The 23,597-nt window shown below is 38.9% G+C and overlaps 1 protein-coding gene across 1 annotated transcript; it reads right to left on the bottom strand.

Moving 5' to 3' along the window:
* Positions 1 to 1,225: 1,225 nt before the first annotated feature.
* LOC133445987 (activin receptor type-1C) lies at positions 1,226 to 21,661 on the bottom strand. Its single transcript, XM_061723615.1, has 10 exons — positions 21,463 to 21,661; positions 20,027 to 20,167; positions 12,580 to 12,810; positions 8,978 to 9,226; positions 8,618 to 8,848; positions 8,360 to 8,527; positions 7,918 to 8,074; positions 7,316 to 7,440; positions 6,973 to 7,103; positions 1,226 to 3,870 (listed from the first exon to the last, which is right to left on the bottom strand). The coding sequence occupies exons 2-10, from the start codon at positions 20,097 to 20,099 to the stop codon at positions 3,745 to 3,747; spliced, it is 1,491 nt and encodes a 496-aa protein (XP_061579599.1). The 5' UTR covers positions 20,100 to 20,167; positions 21,463 to 21,661; the 3' UTR covers positions 1,226 to 3,744.
* Positions 21,662 to 23,597: the final 1,936 nt, after the last annotated feature.

The raw sequence follows: 23,597 nt of genomic DNA, 5'->3' as shown, positions 1-23,597 counted from the left end.
ATTTGTTGACAATTTGTCATGAATTCACCTCAGACCATGTCCGGTCTAAATGCAGCTGGGATGGCTATGGCATAACAGCAAAAAACACAATTTATTTGTCCATATAATAATTAATTTATTTGGGCGGTGAGTGGTTAAATCTCTCACCAAATTACCTATTTTTGGACCTTGATGTGACAGATGGATGTATGGGATCATCCGAAGTTATCCACAACATTTTTCCTTAACCTTACACAAGTTTGTAGATCCTGGCATGATCATACAACACACTTAAGAAAAAAAACAAATGTAACCCAAATGCCAGTTTTTTCTTTCTTTTTTTTTAATTACAGGGTTTCATTTGGTTTTTCCAGGTTAACTGATTCTTTCGTTTACTAAAAACGTCTACAAAATGTTGTGTCAAGTTTAAGTGCATTACCCCTGCCCATACACACAGTTTCAAAGAGGAACAAACATTTAAATTACATGGGATGTGTTTATTTTTACAATTAACTGTAAGCTTTGTACAAAAATATGTTCAATCTCAGATTTCCTAAAGAATGATACTACAGGCACAGTATTTTTCATACATTTATCGCGTAGATTTTTGGCTTTAACCCTCTTACTGGGCAAGTTACCATACTGGTTAACCTCAGCAGACATTTATACAATGAAAAATTCAAGAAAAAAAAGTTACAAAAGTAAAAAGTTCTTGTAGTAATTTCCAATGAACCTCTAGGGACGAAAATACTGAATTTCTCTTTGCTGTACTAAAGTATTTCAGTGCAACTCCTTTAAGAGACCAATCCATTTTTTTCTAAATTTTAGATGATTATATGGATTTTTTTTTTGCACCCAGTTTCCAAATGTGTCACTTTGACCTCAAGCAATCTTTACAATGTGATTTTCTTATGTGAAAAGCATCACAGGGAAATCTGTTAAAGCAACACAGCACAATGCTAAGGCATTGACTCATCTGTGTAGTGCTGATGGCTTCAGGCTCACAGCTCTGTTTCCTCTGCCTAACGGACACTAACAGCATACACGAGGAGAGCAGTAGAAGACGAAACAGAGATGAGTCACATTCAGTTGAAGTAGAAGATTAAAAAAGAAAAAAAAATGACCTGTTTTTGATAAGTTGCAAAGGGAAATTTTGAGTTGCGTGCAACATTTCGCACAGCGATGCACAATTTCACGACGTGAGATTCTCCACAAACGACTGACATGGCAGCATCCACGAAGCACATAAAAAAGAAAACCGTGTTTATTTAACACTGATATGAAAATTTCAGACAGAATAAATAGTGCAAGAAAAAAAAAGATACAACATGGTGGGACAAAATCCACATCTGAACAACAACAGCACAAACAGTTTTACACAGGTGAAATGAGTGAATTTAAATGAAAAATCTAACACGGGTTTGATTTTTGGAAAGCTATGTGAAATTTTTCATGTTTAGGCTTCTCATAGACAGTAAAAAAATAAAAATAGACAGAAATAGACCTCTGAAATGACTGAGATGCTTCTTTCCTGTGTCATTTTTCTTTTTTAAATATACAGATATGACACAACAGACAATTGGCTCAGCAAAGATACAATTCAAAATAAACATGTAAAACAACCACGTTATGGAGGGATTTTACGTTGTGCTGAACATAGTTTTCTGTCTTTATTCTTTTAAATGCACTAGAGCAATTTCTACACTACATAAAGTTATAACTTTACAAAAAGACTGAGGAAAAGAACATGAAGACTTGCACAAAAGTTTTACCAAGACACCAACAGGCTACACTGCAAAAACTAATTTCTTACAAAAAAGTTTAAAAAAGGAGGGGAAAAAAGCCTTGTTTAAGAAAATAATTTACCTAGTTTTAAGAATTTTAGTCAAGAAAATTTTTCTTACCCTATTGGCAGAAATATTATACTTACATGAATTTAGGAATGTCTTAATTCTACAAGAGCTGTTTTTGCAGTGTACTGTACAATGCTTGCATGTAAGAGGCAACCGTGCTGATTTTTCATGAAAACCTCATCACAGAATCACTTTCCTAACCATATCTGTAAACTCATAGCAGCTACGTGGAAGTACGTGACCTGTGACTGCAAAACAGTGAACAGGATGGACGCCTATGGGGAACTAAAAGTGGTGGTGTAGGTATTTGTTTGACTCCAGTTTCACAAACACTGTCGTGATAAATTGTTTAACGTGATAGGAAATACAGACAGATGTCCCCACAGGCACTTGTACACACAAAGCTTTATACAAGCACACGCAGTGCACAGATTTACTTCTTTGCACCTTCCCTAAGCCTGTTACGTAAGGGCTTTATGGGCCACGTCAGACAGTGGCATTAGTGATCCTACTGTGCACCCATCAGTCCAACTCTGCACCAGTGTTAATGCATGCTACTGACATAGCTACAAATTTAGGATATTTGCTTCTACCCTCCACATGTTACATTTTTCCTTACTGCTTTGTCTTTTAAATACACATTCATATAGTGCCTGCTGCAAATTTGAAACTTATGAGATGCAAATATTGTTTCAATATTCCTCCTGATTCAATAAAACATTTTTATGGAGAAAGTGCGTTCTGTTTAAACGCACAATTTTGAATAGTGATTGCATTTTTGTTAATACAAGGAGCATTGCAGCCTTCGTGTACCAGTTTTTGAATGTGCAAAATATGTAGTCAGAATTCATAGCTTCACTTAACTTTATATTAAGAATAATACATGAATGTTTGTAACAATAGCTATCCTGTGAGGCTCTGAAATGGAAAACTATCTCTTCAACTCTCTGTTAAAAATCTAGCCTGAGAAATATGATAGAAAAGGGCTAAGAAAATTATGTGAATTAAAACTTTATGTTAATTGTGACCACTTACAAATGGCCCAAGACCCATCTAGAGTCTCTGAGGTTCAGTTTCCATTGTTTTAATTTGTAATTTATCATCCAACGGCCCCCAGGGGCAGTTTCTTCTGCACCTATTGATTCATTCTTTGTATTCTTTGTACAGGTGAGCTTTTGGTGGCACTAGATAATATAAGTTGGTTTTTCTGGGTACTGCGATCGTCTGCGACTAATCCTAATATTATAAAGTTTTTAGGAGCTTCAGAAAGACTGAATAACAGACCAACCGCCATTTCCATTTGTTGAGCAACTCTGAAGGGCTTACAATCAATACTCATGCATGGGTTGCAGGTAATATAAAAAAAAAAAGAAAAAGCCTCATAACTACTCAGTTTCCTCTTACCGATGCACGTATGGTGCTAATTCCCTTTCATGGAGCTTTCAGCAGATCATGTAAGCCCAACTGTGCAAAAAGCAGTTCAGATCATTAGGTAATGTTTGTGTGTGTATCGTCAGATAGGTATTCTTTCTAGTTACTTTCATTTAGCGCTTAAACTACCCAGCAGTGCTGCGTTTGCTACAATATATGGCACTAACAACATGAATATGTGCAACTTCAAGTGGGCACTTCGAACACTGAGGTAGCAAAAATGAATACATTTAACACGTCTTATCTCACATGGCTCTTCCTTCAATAACCTTAGCTGTTTGGTTAAAACACAAGTTGACTGGGTGGCTACGTGCAGATCATCCGCAGACACCTCCATCAAAGCTTTGGCACCGACAGCAACCTGAGGAGGCTCTCCGAGGGTGTGCGTGCGTCCTGAAGAGGGCAGCCTCAGGCCTCTTTCTCCCTGTTCGCTCCCAGTCCCTGGCTGGGCACCAGTGCCAGCACTGGTGGCGATCTGCATCTAATCTTTGATGTCCTTCATAACCGTCAGCTGAGACAGAGTTTTCTTGACTCGCAGAGCCGTCAGTCGTGCCGAGGAGTTGGCGTACCAGCACTCTCTCATCAGCTTGCCCATCACACGCAGAGCCTGGTGTATTGACAAGAGGACAATAGGGTTATTAAAACAGCCTATTTGTTATGACTTTTGTTTCAGACGACTGAGCCATAGTTGCCTGATCAGAAAAGTCAAGCATTATATTTCTGTATTCCTTTGGCAAATATTATTACTATTCGTAATTAATTATGCATTTCTGCTGCACAGTGCTGAAAAGACTTACGTTTAATTATGTTTTCAGCTAAAATGTGCCAAAGCTTTGATGGGAATTGCTAGTTTCATGCATCTCTTGCTTAGTATTTCTAACAATCAGTTCTATTTGTGATATTCAAATGAAAGACATGAGCTAATTAATAATAGCAAGAAAGAAAGAAAAATAGCTCAAAAGGAACCGTGTTACGAAATGCTACCAGTCAGGCAATCAAACAAAAATGGACCGTGAAGCAAACTTGTGAAGCAGGATTCATTATTCTGGCAAGACTAATTGCAAATGCACTTATTGTGTGGAAAATAAAAAAGAGCTTGGGACATAAATTCAAAGCTTTTGATCCATCTTGAGTTGCACACTTTTGAGCAGTTGTGTAGTGGTCTCTGAAAATGTGGCTATACTTTTAATTCAAGCCTTTTCTTTGGCGTTGAGTCAACATCTTAAAAAGTATATTCCCTGTAAACGTCTGACAGCAGCTCAGCAAAACTAACTGATTGAGTGAGTTCCCTTCAGCTCGTCGAAAAAACATGGCTGCGCCCCATACTAAGAAAAATGTGCTCTGAAACCGCTCGTCAGAAACCAACGGTCACGTGACCTAATGCTTCGTCCATTGTTTTATACAGTCCCGGCTAATAGCGATGGCTATCGCTAACTTTAGCTCAGTTATTGGTTGATTCACAAGGATGTTTGCAGTTATAAAAGGAATTTTTGGTTTGAATACCTTGTTTCACCAACATGTTCATATTTTAAAGAAAGTCGAATAAAATAAACGTAGACAATATTTGTTTTCCCAGTCATGACACAGCTTACTCTGCCTCTGATTGGCTCTTCAGTCCTCGTGCTTAAGCCTAACCAATCACACCAAGAGTACGAGCCTACTAGCAAATTAGAGGCAGCTTAGGGTGCGTCATGCCCTCAATCTACGAAAGAACATCAGGCAGCTCCACGTGGGAGCGGGAAGACTCGTGTCAGACCATGTGTCCACACCTTTTTAGAGGAATGCGAGCCTGATGTGAAATTAAAATGGACAAATAAGCTGAGACAGAACTTAACATATCAAAACAGCCAATATTATTACAGTATGTACAAATGTATTATTATCAAATGGTTTGAGGAAAGAAATGTCTATTCTAGGTTTAGTTAAGCTACATCGTATGGGTTGAATAACTTTCACCCAGAATTTATTTAATAATTTATTAAAAATTAGATTATTATTATAGTTGATAGTAGGCATGGTTGAAATCCCAAAGATAATCACAAATGGATTGGAGTGTTGTTTATCACATGTAACAGGTGAACTCTCCATGCTCGGAAAACCTGATTCCAACACTTTCTGGGGTGCAGAACTGCTCCATCACATGTTCAGGTTTTACACCATGTGTTGTTAACAAGCACTGCAAGCGCTCTGTGGCAGGGTGCAGGATTGGGGCGTGGTCTGCAGGGGAGAGAGGGAGTGCGGGGGAGTGGCGCACCGGTGACGCGAACAGCTGACGGTACACACACAGGTGTGTCTAATCACTCTCTGTGTATTTCAGTAGTGTGCGGGCTCTGGAGACGGGAGAGGACGGAAGCAGAGCGGACCGGAGGTGCAGCTCTGCTGAAGGTGCTGATGCACCTGTGCCTCTGAAAAGAGACGGAAAAACGTTCGCGGTGGAAAAAATAAAAGATTTTCTACCCAGATCCCTGTGTCTGCTGTCCTGTGTGACCCCGTAGCAGCGAGACGTGCTACACACTCCTAACCCTAGATCTTTGCTCACTCACCTACGTACTCGCCCCACAGTTTTGGGGGACAGTTGATCGCAGTAGCCTAGTCTTAAATCAGTTTTAGAGACCTGAAATGGTTGCTGTTTGTGTCTCCGCCTGTTCTCGTGTCTGTTTGTTTGTTTGTGTTCTCTCTTACAGATTCCAAAGGCTTGTGTGCTCGTTGTGTGTTTTCCTGTGTTTCTCTCATCTCAGACTTGCAGCGGATGCCAACCCTTTTTTAAAGAAAAAAAAAAGCTTCATAGAATGATGAGAAGACTGGCTTATAGGCTTCTGGCCTGTCATTGCTGGTACCTCTGAGTATTTAAAAAAAAAAAAAAAAAAAAAAAGAAGATATCTTTGGTCCATCTGTATCATCTGAAATTCATGTAGAGAGATGCTGCAGCTCAGAATATGTTCCTGCAGCAACATCTTTAAAAAAAAAAACACCTCCTGGCCCTATCAGAGCTGCAAATTCATCCATCCCACCTCTGAGGGATCTCGTGCCCCACATTACGATCTAGGTGCAAAAAATCATCAGAACCACATCCTTTTTGCTTTCCATTTTCATCCCGCTCAGCATTTTTAACCTCTCCTATTAAACTCATCTGGATTTAAAGTGTTTTTCTGATCATTCTGTGTTGTTTGGAAAGTATATTGGTATATTGGTTTGTTTACACCTTAAAGACTCGCGGACAACGCTTCAGCATGGTTACCTGCACACATGAGTGTTAAATCATAACTGTGGAACAGCCTGCCGGAGGATCTGAGAGGAGCTGGAAATGTGGACATTTTTAAACGTAGACTAAAAACTCATCTCTTTGGTCTGGCTTTTATGTAGCATCACATTTTATAGTTTTAGTTTTATTCCATTAAAATTTTTTAAAGGTATCTGTTTTATTTATTTATATATCTCTTATAATGTTTTTATTATTTTTATTGTTGTGGACTGATTCTTTTTTTTAGCCTTAATCCTTGAACCTTTATCTTTTTATACATTTTATATATTTTATATTGTATGTCAGGGTGCATTGGTCTCCCAGTTTTTATTTGTTTATTATGCTTATTTTTCAATCAAAATGTCAAAGCACCTTGTATTTCATGTACCTGGACGAAAGGTGCTATATAAATAAAATTTGATTGATTGATTGATAACAACTACATAAGGTGGTTTGTTCCTGTCTCACCTCGCAGCTCTGCCACTGATTGGGGACACTGGGTCTGAGTTTCTGATCACACACCACCTTCCTCATGTCCTCAATCGACGGATCTGAAGGCACCAAGTCATAATAAGGCAGCTGGAATTCTTCATGGAGCCCTAGGAGAAACCAAAAATAGAGATGTTGTTTATTCTGATGTTCTTCTCCACAGCGTGCTGATGTGTAATACGAGGCGATAAATGACCATGAGCATAGGTGGAGGACAAACTGACATACAGGGCATGTGGGATCACATCATGACTTAACCGATACAAAACACTTCTATTAACGCTGATAAACAGCATGCATATCCCCACTTTATTTAACATACCTCTCACAGAGCATCTTCTGGCCAGTTCCCAGAACACCAGGCCCAACGAGTAGATATCCGCCCGCTTGAATGACTCAAAGTTGTTCATATTGATCGTCTCATCCAGGATCTCCGGAGCCATGTACCTGCAGAGGACACAATGATTAAAGCCTAATGTAATAAAGCCCAGCGCCACGTGGACAATTTGATTAATCCATTTGTGCTTGTGAGTCAGACTTTCAAAATCAGTTACAGAACTACTTTCCTTTTATGGTGTGTTTATTTGACCCTTTTAAGCCTGACACATAAAAAAATAGCTGAAGGGTAAATGTTTGAAATCCTTATTCATAAGATTATAATCATTTGAGCCAATAAATAATGTCTTCTAAATTTACTTTACCAGATGATTTTCTTTACACTGTGGTTGCATCATTCTTGCATCAGTGCGGTTTGCTCTTTAACACCAAATAACTGGAGATTTCATGACTTTTATTCAGTATTTCAACAAACCCCTGAACAACTTATTTTCCTCCCTTTGGTCCCACCCAGATAAATGTCCAAACAATTCTTGTTCCCCTCTGTCAACTTCCCTGTTCTGTGGGTGTTCATTTCCACGCACTGACCTCTTAGTTCCCACTCTGTGGTTGGACGGGATGTCAATGGTGTTCGTGCTGGTATCGTGCTTCACCGCCAAACCCAAATCTGCGATGACTGCGGTCCCATTCCTCTTCACCAGGACATTTTTAGACTTTAGGTCTCTGTGAGCGATCGCAGGCTTCCCTGGAGGTGGGATGGTGAAAAGAAATTGAGGTTACGAGTCCTAAATACACCCCTGGCGTTACAACAAATTCTTTTGATCTTATAGAAATCGATTACAAGCCGTAAACTTCGTGTCTCATCATGTCACAGCATGTTCTACGGCTTACATACAGTATGCGTGTGCCAGATTCATTAATGAATTTGATGAATTAAATGTATCCAAGGGGTATTTACAGAATGGAGCTTCTTCAAAGAGGCTAATTGCTGAGCTTGATGTTGATGTTACACGGCAAAGAGCAGCCTTACCCTGTGTGCCAATGATTTCCATGTGGAGATGTGCCAGCCCACTGGCTATGGATAAAGCCATAACAACCATGCCTTCAAGCGAAACTGTGTACCGGTTCAGGTAATCATACAGGGAGCCGTACTCGTGGTACTCCGACACCAACCAGAGCTGAGTCCAGGAGCCATTATCTGCAGAAAACAGTGAATTGCAACATATATGAAGACCCATTTATCAGGAAGATGGAATATTGTTCCTGTTTAAAGATCTGGCTCTGAAACCTTTGTTGTCAGCAGCAATGAAGCCCAGGATGTTCTCATGCCTGAGCATGATGGTCTGATAGATCTCTGCCTCACGGAACCAAGACCTCTCGTCCCTGGAGGAGAAGATCTTCACCGCCACGTCCTCTCCTCGCCACCGGCCGCGCCACACCTCGCCAAAGCGACCTTTCCCAATGGTTTCCTGGAGAACAATGGTCCGAGCAATGGTTCTCTGGACCAGGAGCGGCAGCCCTGCAAGGGGAAGAGAGTGCAAGACTGTGAGCAGCGGAGGTCGTGGTCTGGCCTGCAGCTGATCACAGCTAAATATCACCAAGGGGAAGGGGGTTCAAGCTTTGTGGCGACCACTGACATTTCTCTCACCTGATCCTGAGCCCGATGTGCTCATGTCATAGATCAGGTCTCGGAGGCATTTGTCGGGAGACATTAGCATCTGATCATCGAGAGGCTCCTCTGGGTCCTGCTTGTGGTTCCGACTGTAGGCACAACGGTGTCCCTGCACAACACACACACCGAGCAGGATGCCTACACACAGCAGGCAGCAGGGCACCAGGATCACCACGATGAGCTGCAGCCTGCTCCAGCCGGCTTCTTCTTCTTCTAAAGGCCTCTCTGAAGAAACACAACCATGTAGACAACAACAGTCAACATTGGTGGCGTGACACTGTTTCCTCACATGCTGATTCAAATTTTTAAGACAGAGAACAGAACAGAATGAGGATTAAGGAGAGGTTCACATTGCAAAAACTCAAAATCTTTGTGTTGTATTATATAATTTGTCTTATTTCCAGAGGTGGGTAGTAACGAGTTACAATTACTCCGTTACATTTACTTGAGTACGTTTTGGGAAATGTTGTACTTTTAGGAGTAGTTTTGAATCACTATACTTTTTACTTTTACTTGAGTAGATTTGTGAAGAAGAAACTGTTACTCTTACTCCGCTACATTAGGCTACGTTGAGCTGTTACTTTTCTTTTATCCCTTTTATCCGCGTACGCGTCAATCTCATGACATCACTGGGTGATTCTTTGGGAAAAATGTTTGTTTTTGCATGTTTTGTCACATATACACAGTCTCAAACACACACAGAGTTTCTATGAGTTCATGTTTGTTCTAGTTCTGCCTGGTTAAAAAAGAAAAGTACAAAGGCTTGAAATGTTGTACTTGTGCTTAATTTCTTAAGTTATTATTTTATTTATTTTATTATTTATTAAAGTACTTGAATTTACTTTAAGATTATTTTAATTTAAGCTATTTTTTATTAATTTTAATTTATTTTATTGATTTAATTTGCCTGAAGATGATTATTTTGTACTTTTGTCTGTTTGAATGGTTGTGTTAAAAAAAATAAATCAGACGTTACTCAACAGTTACTCAGTACTTGAGTAGTTTTTTCACCAAGTACTTTTTTACTTTTACTCAAGTAATTAATTGGATGACTACTTTTTACTTCTACTTGAGTCATATTATTCTGAAGTAACAGTACTTTTACTTGAGTACAATCTTTGACTACTCTACCCAGCTCTGCTTATTTCTAGTTAAAATGTCTCATTTTTAGTCAAAAAAATCTCATTACACTTAAAACAAGATTCATCACTGGAAAAAACAATAATTTTCACCTGTTTCAAGTAGATTTTCCCTTAAAATAAGTAGAAAAATCTGCCAGTTGAACAAGATTTTTTTGCTTGTAATGAGAAGATAAATCTTGTCCCACTGGCAGATTTTTCTACTTATTTCAAGTGAAAATTTACTTGAAACAGGTTATTTTTCTGGTAATGACTCTTGTTTTAAGTGTAATGAGTATTTTTGACTAAAAATTTGACATTTTAACTAGAAATAAGACAAATATTCCTGGTAAAATTTTGAGTTTTTGCAGCGCAATCTCTGCTCGTTGTCATTACTGCTCCCCCTAGTGGTTGTGTCTTAACACAACATAAACATGGGCACAAATTATCATCTCACTTGCACATTTTACTTTATATCATCGATATGCAGCTGTTGCACATACTCTTTACTGAAAGAGTAAACTGGAAGAGCAGTACACTCACAGATTAAGAAATGTTACAAGTATTATTAATGCATGCTCAGCAACAGCTTCAGGAGGTGAAAAAAAACCCAGTTCTACTGCCAAAAACCCTGTTATTCTTTAGTGCCTGAGAATTTGACAGCTGTTCATAAATGTTATTAACAAAAGGTGATGAAAAGGCTTTTAGGGTCTATAAAAGTTTCACTTTCAATTATAACAGGTGTCATCCACCGATCAAAAGTGGGAGTGGGTTTGGCAAAAATAATTAATTTGACACCTCTGCCTCTGACCTTCAATCTGTCTGTGGGTGGACAGAGTAAACCTGGGCAGAAACAAAAATAGCTGACCAGGTGGGGGCTGTGATAATGTGAGAGTTACACACATGCTGAGGAAATAAACCCCCCTGAACTTCTTATCCTGCAGCACCGTGCTACAATGAAATGATTACTTTGGGAAAATATACTTCCCATGGATTGCAAAAATAACTTACATTACCTTTAAGAATATTGCAGGAGACTTTTACATGTGCAGAGAAACATTTTAATATTACCAAGGAAATTTCACACATAGTAAAGCACTTTCATGTTTCTTTAGCCTTTTTTCACCTCAAATCCCCAAAGTGTGAAATGTCCTCACCGGGAGAGCCTCAAACATGCAACATCTGCAGATGGCTCAATGTGCAAATCAACACATTGTGAACTCAACCACAGTTACCCAAGACATCTTTAGCCTTTTACCTAAATAGATATTCTGCCAACCAGAGCGCCAAGTGGAACTCAGCAGATATGGTGAACAAACAAGTTTGGACTCTCCTCTGGCCCAGTAGCTTAAGACCTTCTACAAGCCGCAGCTGTGCGCTGACTCGGCGCTGACTCTGCCTGCATGGGCCAGGGAGGTCATCTCAACAGCCACATCTGCTTCAAAACCGTTGGACATCTTTGGATGTTTGGAAATTAAGAAAGAAACTGTCCAGGTCAGCACAATCGAAGAAAACTTCATTTAAAAACTGTAAACGGCCGTCACATGGAGGGCATGAATGAACACAGTCTCAATGAATACAACATGAACAACATGCAGGACGGCTCATATTGTTCTGCCTAAGGCTCCTCCATCTATCTGTTCGTCGACACGCACTTTGTGCTAATGATGTTTTGCATCTGGTGACCAACATTTGAAACACAGTTTTTCTTTGTCATTTGGTGGTTTCATTAGATATTCTGCTCACTGCAGCTATTATTAAGCATTTTTAAAAGAACAAAAGAGATTCAAAGTGCAAAAGAAATTCAACCTATTATTAGATTATTTTTGTACATATGTATTTGCAATTTAGTAAATCAACTGATAAATTCCAATTATTTGCTTTCTAGATAATCAGTTTTTACATTTTTAATCTGGAGACCCTTCATTAAGATAAGGTAAAATGATTCCACTAACTCAACAGCAATGCTATGTGTGACCCTGACATCTCAGGGCTGTTTTTTTTAACTGATCTATATAGCAACGCTGTACAGGTGGAATATGAACCTTACTGGACTTCCCCACTTCCACCCAGAAGGCCCACGAGTGGCTTCAAGAGCGATATGACTGACAAAGTATTTATTTCTAAATCAGGGGAGGGCTGTGCGTTAACCTCTGCCAGATTTGTTATGTCACAGGATCTAGGCGGATCAGCGTCCAGCTCGTCTAGCCGGGACCAGAATGATGGGGAAATCCCTTGCAGATTGGATTTGCGTTTCTGTTGACTGAATAACAGTGAAAACGCCTCAGCAGGGTAACATTCACAGACTTTTTGCCGGGATGAAACCAGTTGTTTGATTTCCTGTCTGTTTTCTTGCATATTCCAGTGAAATATGGATCTTTATTGATGTAAATAAACATAACCCCAGAAAAAATGTAATAGGATGCAGTACCGATAGGACCGGCATCTTCTCGACTCTACCTGTGTTTAGATGCAGAGTTTCATTGTTGCAGAAGTCGGTGAAGCAACAGTTCCTCTTGGAGACATTTCTGGAGCTGTAGCAGAAAACCTGGCCCTTCATCTCCGAGGGCGATAGGCAGGACTTGACCGTCTCTTCCTTCCCATCAATCAGCATCACAGAGTTCCAGCAGGCGCCGTCTGCCGTCGTCTCACAAGTGCGGTTGGCACACAGCAGGCACACGCACTTCAGGCCTGAAAGACACAGCTGGTTACGTAACGTCTTTTCTCCCCAAGACACTTTGCGGCAGTTCATTCATTGATTTGTGCCGACAGTGACCCCAGACAAGCAGTTTCACTCTCAGATTAGCATAGCCAGTGGTCTTTAACTCTTTACAAGCGGGATCCTATGTTACATAAGGAGGTCCACGCTCTTAAATGGATGGAGATGGAGGAAGGAGTAATGCCTCTTAGTTTAACACCCACATAATCTTGTGTTCTACTTGAAGCTGTCATCCTTTATTTGATAAGCTGCTGAGTGATTGATAAGCAAAACTGCATTCCCCGACTCAGAAGAAAAACCTGGAAATTATTCTGTAAATATTGTATATTAGCAGATTATGCTGCTTTTAAGGTAACTCCAGTTTTAATCAATAAGACGGAGCGGATCCCCAGCATCCACACATAAACCAGATGAGACATTTAAATGTCTAATCTGAAAGCTGAGCATAGTTATTATATTGTGTACACTGCAATATAAAACATCAGTAGAAAAAGACCTAAAAAAATAAAAAAATAAGGAGCACTATGCAAAAATGTTGGAACCCCATGAGTTGAGCACTCGGCTCCATTCACTGGTGTCAGTCCTCAGTTGTCCCTGGTCATGACTTACAAAGATCAGGTGATTCAAATTTAAAAATCCATGTAATCCAAGCTTGTTTTAAAATCACAGTGTTTATATTGCCAGACTTGTTTTTTTATTCACAAAGTTTGCCATCATTTTTGAGGAAATATGTGTGTGAAAAGTTCTCTAATCAGTTACATCAGAGACTGAATCTGCTTCAAGTTGTGTTCAATTATAGGAGGTAATTAACAGCAATTATAAGAAAGTTTTTTTTATTTTTTTTTATTTAATTACTATGAATATGGTTAGTGTCTGTGGTACAAACTCCTGTCTTTCAGGACACAGATTCCACACTTCCCATCATCTTTAGTAGCTGGTTTCCATTTTATGCAGCTGTGGAAACCAGACTTTAATGGGAGGTTATAGCTGGAGACTTGTTGGAGCTTCAGATGGGAACGTAGAGGGGAGAAACTGCCAAATAAATAGCTGATAGTGGCATTTTGTTAAAATATTTAATAATAAATACATGTTAACACAACATTTGCATTTGTTAACAGCCAATCACCAGCCCAGCAGCTCAGCTCTTTACCGAGACTCCTCACTAAGTCAAATATTTTCTCTCTTAAACTTTCTTAGTGTCTTGAGCACATTTACACATCTTCAAACTATTCAGTATCACAACATCTGGATAGCCTGGCATCCACACACCCATTAAGTTTGGAAAACATTCTCACCACATGATATGGGTCTGGTGACCCTCCCATTCACGGCCATTTTCACCAGTACAAAACGTACCGAACCAATCACAATGGGACAGAGGCAGACAACGACTCATTCAAATCCAGAGAAAGCCAGAGGAAAAGAATTAGAATGGCTGACCAGGCTGCTGCATGGATACACACAGTAAATGGGTTTCTTCTGGTTGTAGCTTGGCTGCACATGATCAAAACCCTGCTTCTAAAAGAGCCCTATTTGTTTTTTTTCTACACACCCCAGTTTTGCTGCAGGTTTTTTAGGTCATTGGGGGTAAAAAAAAAACTGGTTACCCCCCCGGATGCAAGATACACCTCAACACAAGCTGCATCTCACATCTTTTGTTATACAGCTGCAAGCTGCACCTTTAGTAGCGGCCTTTATTCTGAAATCAAAATAACTTTCGCCCTGGAATAAAGGGGATATTTTAAGAAAAGTTTTTAAGTAGCCACTCATCATATTTTAGAAAACAGCAAATAAAAGAAATAGGTGATCCCAAGCTGAGATCTGGAAGAGCAGAAAGGCCATTCAAAACCAGTTGTTTTCTGCAGAATAAAGCATTTTTATATACAAACAAGCCTGACGGAATGTGGGGGGGGGGGGGAAATATATTCCTGTGGATTTATGAAGTTACAGTAGTAGTTTTTGTTCTATATGAGTAAAGACTTAATTACATAAAAAAACATTACTCTTTTTTTAATCGTTAAACTACCTGCCTTTGTGTCATGAATAGCTTGGTAAAACAGCTTTTGACTGGTTGTCACATCATTCATAAATGTCATAAATCATCATGATGAAGGAGTAAAAAACCTCTATCCATTCCCTGCAGCTGCTTTGTCCTGATAGGCAGATGTACAATGTAAATGCAAATTTACAATGTAAAAAAAATGAAAACATATATGAATTGAAAAATACTGAAATGAATTGTCCGTTGATTTGAAGAAGTTCATTGACAATAAAAACTGTGTTGTTTTGATCATCACCGCCTAACTAATGTTATTGTTACAACATTCACTTCTCGTGTTATTTTATCACAAAAGAGTTTTTGCTCATAGTTTTCTTCTAGTTCAAAAAACAAAACAAACACAAGGGTGCCTTTTTTACAGCAATATCTCGTGAACCTTTTGTGCAAAGAGCAAAAATCAACTATCCAGCTTTGCTGAGGGGATGTGATCTTCCATTTTGTTTTTTTTTTTCTTTTAGATCAGAAGTAACAACAATCACTTGCTGTAATATAGCAGAATATGAAGATAAAATATGTGATTTGTGAATGTTGTCATGATCAAATAAATGAGCTGTGATTTTCAGAATAACACACTTTTAAATATCAAGCCATAACTATTATGTTATGACTTGTATTTGGTTAGTACTGTTATTGTTATGTTTTGTTGCTTTCACTCCTGAAGCGTCTTTGTTGAGATATTAAATGACGACTGTGTTGCGAAAGAAAAATTAAGCATTTCTTTGGAGGATCATGCAAACATCAGAAAAAAGGCACCAGCTGCGATGTGGGAAACATGTCGTCATCAATCACTTTGCACTTTTTCATTCTGTCATTACTAAATAAATGAAAATAATTTTCAAAATAATTTCATCACAAAAGTCTTCTCTCTTGTGGAAATAAATTGCAAGCCAGCAGGAAGAAATACTTGAAACAGTAAATTTGATAATTATTGGGTTTGTTTTTTTTCTTATTATGATTATTATTGTTTTGTGTTCATCATTAGGGGACTTTTTGGTGACTATTTTTTGTTATAGGGGCCTTCGGCCCACACAGAGGACACAGATCAGCGGGCAACAGAAACTAAATGCCATCGTATCTAGGAGTTGCTTGGTGACAACCTCCTCAAGGAAAATCCTTTTTTTAATTGTTAACCGAGTAATTGCATGTGCATTTTAACACTTCTTTTATCAAATGTGGTGGAAAAGAGGCAGGAGGCAGTCACTTTATTGTGTTTACTGTTCAATATTCCCTCCACAGCAGATTTAACCACATGCCCACTGGACTCCGATCCAACCAAACTCCTCAGTTGAATTATTCCTACTATCGTAACATAATAAATGCTTCCATGGCTGAGTGCAAATACAAAAAATAACAACACTAATTAAAAAGCCTACTATCAATTTTGGTCAAGATGAAAAAGGTCAACCAGTGTTACTTAGTCTATTGTTTATTCTAAGTTAACAAAAAGTGAGATATTAAAACAGGCCTCAGAGTTCCTTTCACAGGACAAACTCATTATTTCTGATCAATCTGAGCTTCAAGACTGGCTACTCCAGACAGTTCATCTGTTGAAGGCCCTGAAGGCCACTCGAACTGTTGCACAATTCTTCGGTTCTCACATTACATGACCTCTGCAGATTTTGACAAAGTTATACTAAGGCATCCCGTCACCTGGACCCTCTAAGACGGGTATATCATGTAAAACAAACTTGTGGTTTGAATCATATCTTTCAAGTTGTCATTATAAAGATATTGACTCTTGATAGGGGTGCCCCAAGGCTCAACACTAAGTTGTCGGGTCCCGTGATCTGATGGCTTTGTGTTTCACTGCTATGCAGATGATACATCCTGTATCAATCACTATCCATATTTAACATGAGCCTCAATCAGCTTTTGTCCCTGACATGACCACAAGGCTGCGTTCACACCACAGGCAAAAGCGATCCAAATCCAAGTTTTTTTGCGCATGTCTGATTTTCTTTTGGCCGTCTGAACAGGTGAAATGACAGGAAATTTGATTTTTCTCCCCTCACACCTCCAGACATGAGACGGTCCTAAATGTATGTTTTCCAATGTGACTTCCGTCTGAACTGTCGGGTCCCACCTCATCCATTGTTGACATCACTTTTAAGTGATTAATATCACAAAATCGCGCCAGGCGGCTTCATATTCCAGTCCATTACTCCTGGTTCCGATTTTCATCAACACAACTTTGCAGACACCAAAACTATCGCTCCACACATGGTCAATGTTAACATTTTGTTCTCCTTTTCCGCAGGTTTTTTCTCCTTATAATTAATTTAAGAATTTATTTTCTAATACTGCACAAAAAATTTCAAAAATAAATAATACTGGCTCACTCCTGTTGCATTTACGTTTACTTTTGTTTTGTTTTGTCTTGTTTTACATCCGTACACCTCACGTACTGCGAGAGGTGGTGAGACGTCCCTTCGTCTTACTGAGCATGCCGGTCACTTCAAAACAGAGACCTGTTCACAGTGAAGACTGATACAAGACGCATTTAAAATACTAATGTGAACAACCACAAAGAAGTCAGATCTTGGTAAAAAAAAAATATTTATATATCAGGAAAGAACACTAAGACCTGCAGTGACTCAGGACTCATTTACAGCCCATTCCAGGTAATTACCTCTTCACCTTTTGCTCAACAAAGTTTGCACAGAGTGGGTGATGATTGATCTTTTCTACTTCTCTAACTGTACTGCAGCTGTCTCTTGGTCATGTGGCCTTGCACTTTACAGCTTGTGGAAAATCTGAGCATTTACGAGTAACCCTAATTCTCTGTTCCCTACCCCTGTTCTCTCGGGAACATTGTGTGTTGATGCCCCCCATGCTGGGACAAGCTAATGCCATCTGACCAAAAGTGTTCTTATTTATCTTCAAAAATCGCTTGAACACTCTCCTCCTCACCCATCTCTAACACCTAAACAAACCTCACCTTCACTTACCTTACACTTCTCTACCTCTTCCACCTAACTGTCATTTAAATAGATTTAAACAGATTTAGCACTTAATGAGCATGCCAGGGTTTCTTATTGCGCTGAGGCTCCAGTGTTGTTCCTCACTTTAAAAGTTGGTTTGTATAAAAGTATCTACTGATGGGGTAAATGTAAATTCAAGCAAAAATACTTATGTATTTTCTTAAATCAGTCATAAGTGAACCATATGATTTTTTTTTATTGCGTAAATTTCATACATCATACAAAATATTTGTATTGGATTTTATAAATCATTGACGATTGTTAGTCAATACTGATGTTTTAAAGCACTTTTCTTCAGCCTGGACAGCCATAAAATAGATTCTTAAATAACCAGATATTTTAAACACTTTGCTTTGAGCAAGCAAAAAAGAAAAAAAAAGTAATCACCTTTCAGCAAGTTTGAACAAAAACCCTGAAGTACACGATTCACCACTAGAGATAATTATCTGTGCTGCTGGAGCTTTGTCTCCATCCTACCTTTATTGTATTAGATGTGTTGTTCTTGAAAGTGTGGAGAAAATGGTTTGCACACCATGGAAATAATCTTTAATTCAGGCATCCCTAATAGTTTCACATGTGTTGAAATTAGTTTTCATATTTCCTGTCGCTCGATGTGAAGAAGCAACGTGTAACAGAAGCTTCTGAAGATGCCAATGAGGAGAAATTTGTCAATTTCACACAGAAATTGACAAATTAAAACTGAATTCTTTCTCCAAGAGGAGATGTACAATACAAGGACGAAAAACAAAAAGATCTCTTATTTTTTGCTGTTTGATATATATTGGTTTGAAGTTGACTAAACTGATTCGAAATAAGTTTAAATAGAGATCCTGAGAGAAAATATCTACAGAGAAGTAAAGACTAATGAAAAAGGCTTAGTATACAAGTGTAGATGTAAAGTAAATTTTCCATTTTTGTTTGTTTATTTACTATTATTGCTATAGTAAGTCAAGTTCAGAAAACTATAGTTCATTGCCTGCTCTGCAGATAACTCACGTGTCTCTGTGAAATAACATCTTCCACTTATGCTGCTGTCAAACCTGGATGTTTCCCCGTATTCCAGTTAACATTTTATTCTCAGTAACCATATAGATTCTGTTCATGGAAAAGCATCTTTTAGCACCGCTTAAGGAGTGAGTGGCTGCTTGTTATCTAAATGTACTGTATAGGTGCAGCTGCCAGGTCAGCTGGAAGTTCATCCATGCGTGTATTTTTATCACACAGCCTGGATGGAGTCACCTCTACTGTTTAATGAGAATGCAGAGGGCTGCAGCCAGAGATTATTTTTGACATCAATTAATCTGATGACTATAGTTCGGTTAGACTGTATTAATCATTTGGTCTATAATACATATACAAAAAATATGCATACATATATATATATTTTTCACTCATGTTGTACATTTTCTCTTTTCATTATATATTTTCTCTTTGTACTGCACCAATCACCACAACAAATTCCATGTGCGTGTCTGACAAACTTAATAAACAATAAACTTATTTCTGATTCTGATATATATACACACACACACCTATATATATATATATATATATATATATATATATATATATATATATATATATATATATATATACACACACACATACACACATACATATATACATAGTTGGTCAAAAAATAACAAATGGTTTGCTTTATTCCACAAAGCTCTCTTTTCATTTTCTTTTTAAGTAAGCTTCTGTGGAAACCTCCACTTTTCTTCATTGGTTTTTGGTTAAGAAGGTGTGACAGCATTTCTTTTTTCTCACCTGCACTGCAGTAATTATTGTATTGTCACTATTTTTTGTATTCCTTTAATATGTGCGAATAAATACAACTAAAAACTAAAAAACTAAAACTAAAAGAGCATAAGCAAAGCTTTGTTACAAGGGACTTTTCCCGCCCCAATTTTTGTTGTTCCTCAAAGCATAAATAAATTACCTTGCAAAAATCAGTGAACTTTCTCTGTATTCATGGCGTTTGATGACATAACCCATGATTTACAAATAGCTTTCTAAGAACCGAGGTGATTTATGAGGTCAGTCCTGTGCAACAAACACGTTTTTAAAGAGTTGACAGTGGGTGAAAGCTTGGGAAGCCTGAATTTGTCAGAAAGCAGAGCTTTGAGCAGAGGAGAGCAGACATACCTGCAGTCATGTGCGCGGCGGCCAGGACGATGAGCATCGCCAGCTGACAGCGCTGCTCGCGGGGACCAGGCATGGCCAGAGGCGCATCTGCTCCCGGAGCGCACCCTTCACGCAGGAAGCCTCTCCGCTGAAAGCCAAAACCTACACATTGCGGCAATTTAAAAAAAATAAAAAAAAATAAAAAGGGGAATAAAAAGTCCACGCACTCCGCTGCAGATGTCTCGCACAATAAACGAGCGGGCAGGAAACTGGGAAACGCAACTTGCTCCGCCTCTCTTAGCCGGGATTGAAGAGGATTATCGCTCAGACCTCTGATAAAGACATGTGCATGGGAGCCAGAGTGAGAGGGAGTCGCACATCCATTTAAGTGCTGCAGGTCCAGTGGAAACACCACCTCCTGTGACCCTCCGACTGCTGAATATTGCTATATAAACATATGGTCTGCTCAAAGTATAAAGAGAGTGGGTTGTAACACTATGTTAAATCAACTTCGGTCTTGAAATGTTGATGTGTAATTGTTGTTCCTCATTAAGTAAGTATGTATTGTCCATTACCTTCTAGTACTGTTGTTCTGACCATCACTGACCATCTGAGACAATCCTGTATGTATGTATGTATGTATGTATGTATGTATGTATGTATGTATGTATGTATGTATGTATGTATGTATGTATGTATGTATGTACTACATGTCCATTACCTTCTGGTATTGTTGTCCTTACCATTGCTGGTATGTATTATAAATGTATTATCAATATAAGTTGACAGTTAACTGTCACCCGTGGTGACAATATACATTGTTCCTGGATTTGCACGCATTGTGGTTGTGAAATGCATCTGCATTTCATGGCCACAATGTGTGTAAATTTAGGTGAGGTGAACTGTAGAATAATTTTTATTATAATTTGATATAGGTCTTTTGTTCATTGTTTTGGTTGAGACAGGAGGAAGTCTTAAAAAAATCTGTCAAGTTGTTGATGAGAAACAGAGGTGGGATAAATAAATAGAATAAATAAATACATTTTCTTCTTCCCACTCCCTTTCGAGTGTTAACAAATTAATTTGTATATTGAACCTGCTCATCTACTGTTAAAGGTATTTGTTTAATTTTCTGTTGCACACAGGTCACTTACGTTATGTTGTATTGGTCGAAATAAATATGAATTGAACTGAACTGAATATGGACATTACCTCCCAGCACAGGTGTCACTTCTCATTGCAGTAGGAACATAGTGAAACTTTTCATATTACTTTGAATAAATAAAGAGGTTGTGTAATGGAGGCAGTTTACCTCCTAAAAGACTTACAAACCAAACATTGAATAAATTCCAGCTTATCCAGAATGCTGCAGTCAGGGTATTAACTAAAACCGACAGGTGTAAAGCAAACAAATAAGTAAGTAAATAAGTAATAAGTAAAAAGAAAGCCACACTTACCAAAACCTCTCCTGTTGGGCACAGCAAAGCATTGATTTTGAAATATTTTGCATTGTTTTAAAAGCTGCCTTTATAAATGCTCAGTGAAAACTCTCCAGATGGATACTCAAAAGCATCGAGCGAAGGACTCCTCAACATATTAAGACTAAATTATAGATCAGATCAGTGTGCGTTCAGCTGTAATGGCCTTATTCTCTGCTGTGTTGTCTTGTTTTGAAGCAAGATAAAAAAACTGACAAGCTTTCAGTAAGGTTCAAAGTGTGATTTCAATGGGTTAAACTTTAAGAACCTTATCTTATCTTTTGATTTTCCGTGTTATCTCACATGTCTTCTAGAACAATGTTTTATTTATGTGTTATGATCCGTAGTTCATCAAGTCCAAGGAGTTTTTATGACTTTGCCCTAATATGATCTGAAATAAAACAGTGCAATCAAAATGTAGACCGCTAGCTTTATCTGAAGAAGTACCTCCATACAAAGTAGCTCCATTTTCAGGAGCTCAAAATTAAATAGACATTAAATAGAAGTAGACGTAATCAAACAAGGCATCCAATCCAAAGTGCAAAACATTAACTTAGAGGTACAAAGTGTAGTATATATATCTTGATGTACTGGGAAGATTTCAACACCCACTGCAGACCTTTCCTGTCTGCTGTTCCACACTGTGATGCGGTTTCTGAGGATGATCTCAATGGTGCATCTATAAAAGTTTATCATGACTGGTGCAAGCTGTGCTTTCCTCTGTGAAATTAGAAAGTACATGCGTTTCCTGTGCTTTCTCCACCAGGCTTGATGTGTTGATGTGCCAGTGGAGGTCATCTGTGATGTGGACTCCCATGGAGCTTGAACTTATAGACACGCTCCACTTCACTGCCTCTCATGTTCAGCCGGGTGTGTGTGGGTTGTCTCCGAACCTCCTGTGGTCCACGATGAGCTTCCTGGTCTTCTTGGAGTTGGGGTTTAGGTTGTTGTCTTCCTCATCGAGCAGCCGGAGGTTCCACCTCTTCTCTGCTGGCCTTGTCATCGTTCTCACTGATCCGACCAACAACAGCGATGCCATCTGCAACCTCACAATGATGTTGGTTTCATGCATACAGGGACACAGTCGTGGGTGGAAAGAGAGTACAGGAGGGGACCAAGTACACAGCCTTGTGGCACTCCTCTGTTCAACATTAGGGTGATGGGGATGGAGATGTGTTCAATCTGGTTAAAAAGTCAGATATCCGAGATTTGGACAACTGACTGAAGGTGCAGTCCGTTTCCTCCTTATGGGGACCTATTATGAAAAACACGTTTTTACTTGCTTTAACATATATAAAGTGGTCTCCCCTCAGCCTGCCAACTCAGAGAAGGAGGAAACCAACCAAATTCTGCAGGATGAGCCATCCAGTGTGATGTGGCTTCTACGAGCCGTTCAGATTCTTCTCCTGTCGTTACGTAACAAAAATGCGATTTACATAGGTTGGCCTCCGATGCGTGAAACCACGCCCACAACTAACTCCGCCGGCCGGAGCTTCCGCCATTTTTTCGTAGCGGTGTATCGCGTCATTCTGGCAGCCAATCAGCACATGCCTCATTATCATAGCCTCCCCGCCCACTCAGAATTAATAGATTAATAGAGAATGAGGTTAGACACTGGGAAGCTGCAGACATGGCTCAGAGGCTGAATTTCTCATTTATTTAGGAAAGACAATCAAAAGATTGTTTTTAAAACATTCAAGGCCTGTTTAAAATAGGTATTAGATGCCATAATAGGTGCCCTTTAAGACAAATAAATAAATCTGAAGCTGATATCCAGCTTTGAGTTGAAATTTGGCAGCTGTTTGACTAGAGCTACAACCATGAAGTCCAAAGAGATCTCAATTCAAGCTAGAGAGGCCATCATCAGGGCTAGAACAGAAAACCCAACATAAATCTGTAGTAGAAACTACAAAAACCTTAGGTGTCTCTAGATCAGCAGTCCTATAGTCCTGGAAGGCCTGAGGACCAAAGAAGACAACTGAAGTGGATGATTAATCCTAAACTTTGTGACAGAAATACCTCTTCACAACAACAACAGAAGTCAAGAACACTTTGAAGGTCGGTCTATCATAGCCACTATTAACAGAGGGCTGTATTATGGTATGCACACGTAT

This window comes from Cololabis saira, chromosome 6 (assembly GCF_033807715.1).
Source record: "Cololabis saira isolate AMF1-May2022 chromosome 6, fColSai1.1, whole genome shotgun sequence".
Lineage (NCBI taxonomy): Eukaryota > Metazoa > Chordata > Actinopteri > Beloniformes > Belonidae > Cololabis > Cololabis saira.
The sequence above is the reverse complement of the archived record's forward strand: the minus strand, read 5'-3'. Positions and strand labels throughout refer to the sequence as shown.